The 6,625-nt window shown below is 38.9% G+C and overlaps 1 protein-coding gene across 1 annotated transcript; it reads left to right on the plus strand.

Annotated features, from left to right (window-relative positions):
• Positions 1-451: 451 nt before the first annotated feature.
• On the plus strand, positions 452-1,316 carry LOC147890519 (uncharacterized). Its single transcript, XM_087391001.1, has 2 exons — positions 452-479; positions 744-1,316. Exons 1-2 carry the CDS (start codon positions 454-456, stop codon positions 1,249-1,251), a joined length of 534 nt encoding a protein of 177 aa, XP_087247127.1. The 5' UTR covers positions 452-453; the 3' UTR covers positions 1,252-1,316.
• The last annotated feature ends 5,309 nt before the right edge of the window (positions 1,317-6,625 follow it).

The following is a 6,625-nucleotide window of genomic DNA, read 5'->3' on the forward strand; positions in this document are numbered from 1 at the left end:
TAGCACCAAGAATACCTCATCATCAAGAATGTTGTACTTGAGAAGTACAAAGTATTTTCAAAAGGAAGCATACTTTGAAACATAGTTATCAATATTGACATCCATTTGTTCACCACTATGAGTGATCATATACTTCATGATTGTAGAGAAGAATTCAATAGAGTTTGTCTCACCATATGCATATCATACTTGCTCATCCACCATGTTATGCCTCAATGCTTTTAGAATTGAAGTCTCCTATCAATGCATCAACCTCAACACACATTTGTACTTATTTTCAAGTATGAAGCCTCTCAAAAACTGTTTTCTTCTTCTTGAAATAGTCTCGTTTAATAACAAGAATTGAGCATATTCCCTTCTACTATCAATTCAAACTAATCAAATACTTGCAGATGAATAAAGATCTTGAGCTTCCTCCACTTGCTCAAAGTCAATACAATGGATTCTTACGCCATGAGGAATGCAGCTGCTGATAATAAGTATGTTGCTGCTGGATCCAGTATGTGCTTAGGAATTTCTAATATTTAGGTCGAGAAATTATACTGTCCCCTTTCCTAATGACCAAACAAAACAAGAAAAGAAAATTTGTTGCATGGCACGAGGAAGTTTGATGTCCATGTACAGGTAGCTGATTGGGGTTTGGCTTCTACTACCTGACAAGTTTGGGGCTTGTGATGAGGTCTTTGATGTGGGAAGGTCTCTAGTTTGATTTGCCTGCTATATCAAAATGTTTTCTTTTTCAGGAGACAGACTGTGCCTTCTTCAGCTAAAGACAACCTTACAGGGGAACCATTTCCAAACCAAGTCAGTACTGTCGATAACTTTGGTTCCTTGCTTGATATAGACCAATGTACTGATGCAACTACAAAGCAAAAGCCACTCTTACCTGAAGAGAATCTGAACGAATGGCCTGGAGAAGTTTTGAGTGAAGACCTTATAGATATGAGAGAGCTGGCTAGTACAAGCCAGTGCATTTATGAAGATAGCATGCTATACAATGCTCGAAACTGTGAAGAAGATTCTTTGCAAGAGGCCCCCATGGATGAAAAATCCTCTGATACAAGCTCGTGCATTTACCAAGCTGTTAGCATGCCAAACAATGCTTTAGAAGACGAAGAAGCTTCTGAGCTATCAGAGTCTCATCAAAACAACAAACTCGAATCAATGATGGAAGAAAACCTTCAAATGTTTGAGAAACAGGGATATGGTGCATGTCAGTTCAAAACTGCTGCTAGGAACAATAGTAATTAATAGCAAGAATGCCTGGACGTCAGGATGAGGAAGGCCAGTTAGATCCACTCTAGGAATGTCTAACCAAGAGGATTTTGAACTTCCAGAAAAGGTGAAGTTGAACTGAACGTAATAGGGATGGATCCAAAGGCAGGTCAGATTGCAATATGTACATCATTGCCCTTTTGTATCTGACAGGTTCCAGACAGCAGGCTAGACTTGTAAGCCAAAAGCACGGAATGTATTCCTAGCACTACAGGGTTCAGTCTGGAAACATCATCGATGTTATACACATAAATTCCAGGCACGAACAGAATTCGGATAAACGTACGATCTACATATCCATCATTGCCAGATAGTAAACAAGCTACATAATGTCTCTAGAAATTTTATCATAGAAAAATACCCTTCCCCTTTGGTGTATTTTGTGATGCGACTATGGACATGCATGCTCTCAATATACTTTAGACCTTGTTCAATAATTGTTTTACAATTTTCCAGAGCTTTGCATAGATTCTTGCTTTTTGGTCCCTTCTAAATTCTCTCTTCGGACAATAAGCTCTCACAAACAATCAGGACTACATTTCCATACTGGCAAAGATTGTAGTCGATAAGATATTTTCCATTAATTGAATGTGTATAATTTTCCATCAAATCTTTGCCAAAGTGATATGTGAGAAAAGGTCTCTTTCCTCCATCTTCTCCTATAACTTTTCTAAGTAGCATTAATGCTCCTTTTTTTGTTTACGCATATAACATGGCAAAAGAATTATTTCGAACCATGTTACATGAAACAAGAGAAACACCTTGTTTTTTACTAGAATGGTGGAGGTGCATATGTGACAAGTGGTGTGTTTTTTGCCACATTGCATAGTGTCCTTTAGCGTGCATCTCACTTCTAACAATTGTTTGCGTTTAAGCCCACGTCAAATCTTCTCCTAGCTGCTTCTATTTGTTGACTCAATTTGACATTCTATGAGTGTTAGTTTGAACTTTCTCCTCCTTTGCAGGAAAGTGTGTGATTAAGTCGTTTTTAATTTTTTGTGCTCAGAAAAACCTCCAACAATTTAAGTTGGGTGTGCTCAGAAAAACCTCCAACAATTTAAGTTGGGTGGAGACAATTGTAAGATTTCTCTTTCTCTAGGTCTAATTGCTCTTGCATGTTGGAGACTATTAAAAAACCCATTTGGGGATAAGAATGAAATGAAATTTTGTGCGGGGATATGCACATTTGAATGTTTATTTGTGTACAATGCTTTCTTTTGTGCACACAAGACTGAACAAACACAAGTGTAGACCTCTTTTGTGCACACAAGATTGAACAAACACAAGTGTAGACCTCAAAAAATCACAAGGCTAAAGAGCATGTTGGTGCATGGGTTGAAGGAGAGGATGACTTAAGAGCCACGAGGTAAAATTGTAAGGAGTCATATGTCACTTTGTCATTAAATCTACACAATAGCGCGCCCCTTTTGCCTTGTGATCTTCACCAAATAATTAGATCCCCCCATTTTAGTGGTGATCTAACTGAGGTTTCCTAGCATGTGTTAGATTACCGCATTGTCTTTCCAACTATTGTGCTTGAGTATTGTATTTCTCAATCCACTCTAGCTCATCTAGTTTAGGAAACCTTAAGGCATAATGTTACTTGAGGTTACATTCCGATGCTCACATTTTGTGGACTTGATCCCACACCTTCAAAATAATCCAAAATTTTCTCCTCAATCTTTGACATGCATTCAAATCATTTGCTAACAATTGCATATTTAGGTTCAATCCCTCATGGGACCAAACACTACTTATGCCACACCACTTCAATCATGGGTGCCATTGCCATGCAAACAATGGGGTCAATGAGTAGCCATCTCAAATTGACATCTTGAGCAAATACCTTGCTATTTTTTCATTAACGAACACTGTCATCTAGACACTTTGAACGAATGAATGTCTAGAATATCCCTTGTTAAACCTACATCGAACCCCAAATGCTCTAAAATACTTAACATTCAATCCCAATATACCCAATCATAGGCTTTGTCCAAACCAATCTTAGCATTACCATATTTTCTCTTGATTCCAATGCATAATTAATTGCCAAGAATTAAAAGCGCTTTCAACTATATTTCTACTAAACACTAGTCCATGTTTTTTCCTACTACACTGTACCGAATCCTTAAGGTGTAAGGTGATTTCCTTTTTCATAATCTTACATGAGACATTTGGCATAGTGATAAGATTGTAGTCCCACACTATAAGCTCAACCCTTTTGGAATTACCTTGATTAGCCCAACATTAACCTCCTCAAACAAGGATCCTTTTCTCATCGCTTTGTTTACATAATCCCTCTAGATTAAAATTCCAAAATTTTATGTAAAATTGAGCTAAAAGACCTTGAAATCCAAGAGCCTCTATTCAACTCCATCCGATCCAAAGCTTCTTTAACTCTGTGGCTAAAAAGACCCTACCCAAATAAGAGAGGCACATTCAGGGTTTTCTCCTCTTAACAAGAGCCGAAATTTCTTCATAACTTCGTTCCCAATCCACACCCTTACTAGGGGAAGTAGGAATCTTACCCTTCTCTTTAACAAAGAATCCGCATGGATCACAAAAGCTTTGCTCCCAACCCCCACCTTGACATTATGGAAAGTCCTAACAAGGATCAAATGTCAACTTGATCCCTAGACCCAAAGTTGAACCCTTAGGATAACCTCATGGATTAAGGACAATGGATTAAGCACCGCAAAATGTCTAGGTGTTAAATAAAGATTCTAAGGGAGAAGCAAGAATGTTTAGACTAGTTGCACATAGAATAGATGTTGCTATCCTTAGCAACATTGAGGGAGAACCAAGAATCATGGCCTTGGAGTAGAGAAATCTAGCTCATGCTCCACAAATTGAATCTCCCTTTGTTTAACATTAATTGATATGCGTATCACGCCTATGAGGCTCAAAATTTTCCTAAACTAAGCTTTCAATGACTTTGAAACAATCACTTGTCTCCACACTATTGGAATCTTTCAAGGTGGCTTTCCAAGTTTTGTAACTCTCATTTGTCAATATTGTCCAACATAGAAATACTCTTAGGCCACTTCATTCTTGCTTGCAATTGATGATTTGCTTTCTCACAACTTGCTTAGCAAACAAAATGCTTTTATCATAAATAGCCTTCTTACTAAAAACATTTTCTTACTTAGAGGAAGTGTTTAGCTTGCTTTCAAAAATTGACTTGCTTGCTCAAGATTAGAGCTTTCCTTGGCTTTTGTGTCACTCTACAATGAGTGATTATTGGGTCATCCTTACCTCTATTGCCCAACAAGTCTGCATTGTCAATGAGGTCTGTCCCTTGGTTATACGTCCCTTGCCCTTGTGAGGCGAGGTAGCCATTTATGATACAAATGAGCCTTATTTTATATTACTAAACTATGATTGTTTACTTTTGGGGCAGCCATGTAAATGTAATAAGAACAAGGATATTTTTGAATTTAGTTCTTATCTAAGGATTTAAAGGAGAAATAGTTTATGGGACCGCATCTTTTAAGTTGATAGACAGATTCATTCGTTCTTTTTACTAGCAATTAGTTTGCTCTTGGAAACCTCAAACTTATTAATTTAGTTGGCTAGTTCCAACTAGAGATGGCTATTGTTCTTAATCCTCCATTATACCTTCTTTCTTCTTACTATTCCCCCCCCCCCCCCCACACAAACACCCTTCATTATACCTTCTCTCTTCTTACTATCCCCCCCCCCCAACACACACACGCACACACATGCATGCATGCAAGCTCGCCCGCATGCGTGTGCGCCTACCCATACACACACACACACACACACACACACATGCATGTGCACCCGCACACTTTTTTTTGGGTGACAGTAATATTTTATTCAGAGAGGTAGTTGCTCCAGAGTGAAACATCTACTACTCAAACTAAAAATGGTAACTAAAAACCTATAACTGGGCCAAAGGAAGGTCTCCATAAGAGTATGCATCTTGGAGAGACCGATACAAAGAGGATTGAAATAAAAGATAAATATCCACTGAAACATGCCCGTACAGTCTAATGTTACGGGCATGATAGAAAGACCACAGTGTCCAATATTGACACCAGGAGAAAAACTTATCAAAGTCTGGTCGAGGAGCATATCTGCCAAACAACCAAAACTGCTTGCCAAAAGAGATTCGGTAGAAATGAGCCTAAAGATAGCCCCAAAGTCGGGAAAGAAGACCATGAGCAACAACGAAAGTCTATAGGAGATGGAAAATCATCTAGCTCGGATATGTGAGCTAGTGGGCCAAGCGAAAGAAGCTATACGCCGAGTAGCCAGCAAGGAACTGACTACTGGTAAAGTAATGATCAAGCAACACCATAAGTAAAGGCACTATCGTAATGGTAACTTATTGCTCCAAATACGGCTAAGGGAAACCTTCTACCATTTAAGAGGTTTTTCAAGATGTTAGAAATTATTTCCATGTTCCTTAATCCATGGTTGCAAGAGCAATAACTGGTAAGCTTGCTTGGCCAAAAAAATCATCAAAAGAAAAAGCATAATATATTAGGGAAATTCGGAGCTCATTTTGGGGCCCTCTAAGGACTTCCCTTGAGAATATTCTCTCAAAAAAGGGGGGCATGGATAATTTTTTGCATATTAGCTCAAAACTTGTCTGACTTGGCATCTTTAGAACCTACTCTTTGAGAGAATATTCACGTAACGTAGGAAGATTCCTAGAAGAAAGGAATCTTCCCTATATCTTTCCATTCCCATGCCCAAACCCCATCATGGTATATATCATTTGAAAGCCCTCAAAGAGTAGGTTCTAGAAATGCCAAGTCCGACAAGTTTTGAGCTAATCTGCAAAAAATTATCCATGCCTCCCTTTTTTGAGAGAATATTCTCAAGGGAAGTCCTTAGAGGGCCCCAAAATGAGCTCCAAATTTCCCTAATGTCCCGAAAGACCTCGATCGAATTTGCAATCCATTAGTGGATCAGAATATACAAGAGGAGAAACCGGCTGAAAAGGATGCAACATAGTAGTGATGATGAGCCATGATGATGCATTCCCAAATAGAACTGTCTCCTGGCATGAGGAAAAGAAAAAGTGACAGCACGATCATCTACCACATTAGCCACCATAGAAATACCCATAAAATGCAAGAAATATGCCTGAGAGGATAAAGAGAAGCCGAAGGGGGAGCAAACACACAGCTCCAATGGATGCTCTGCAGACGAAGAGTGTTGCCTGTGTCTAGCAGACGTCCCGACCAATGCAAATGAATGAGAAGTTGTTGCCAATCATGAATCAGCCTAGTGTAAAAGGGGCGGCCATGAATACGACCATGGAGGTGGCCAAAAATGACATTAGAAAGTGCTGGAATCCAATGGCCAAATGCATAGT

The sequence above is a fragment of the Dipteris shenzhenensis genome, chromosome 19 (genome assembly GCF_047967505.1).
Source record: "Dipteris shenzhenensis isolate YYH24624 ecotype China chromosome 19, Dip_SZ_1.0, whole genome shotgun sequence".
Classification (NCBI taxonomy): Eukaryota; Viridiplantae; Streptophyta; class Polypodiopsida; order Gleicheniales; family Dipteridaceae; genus Dipteris; species Dipteris shenzhenensis.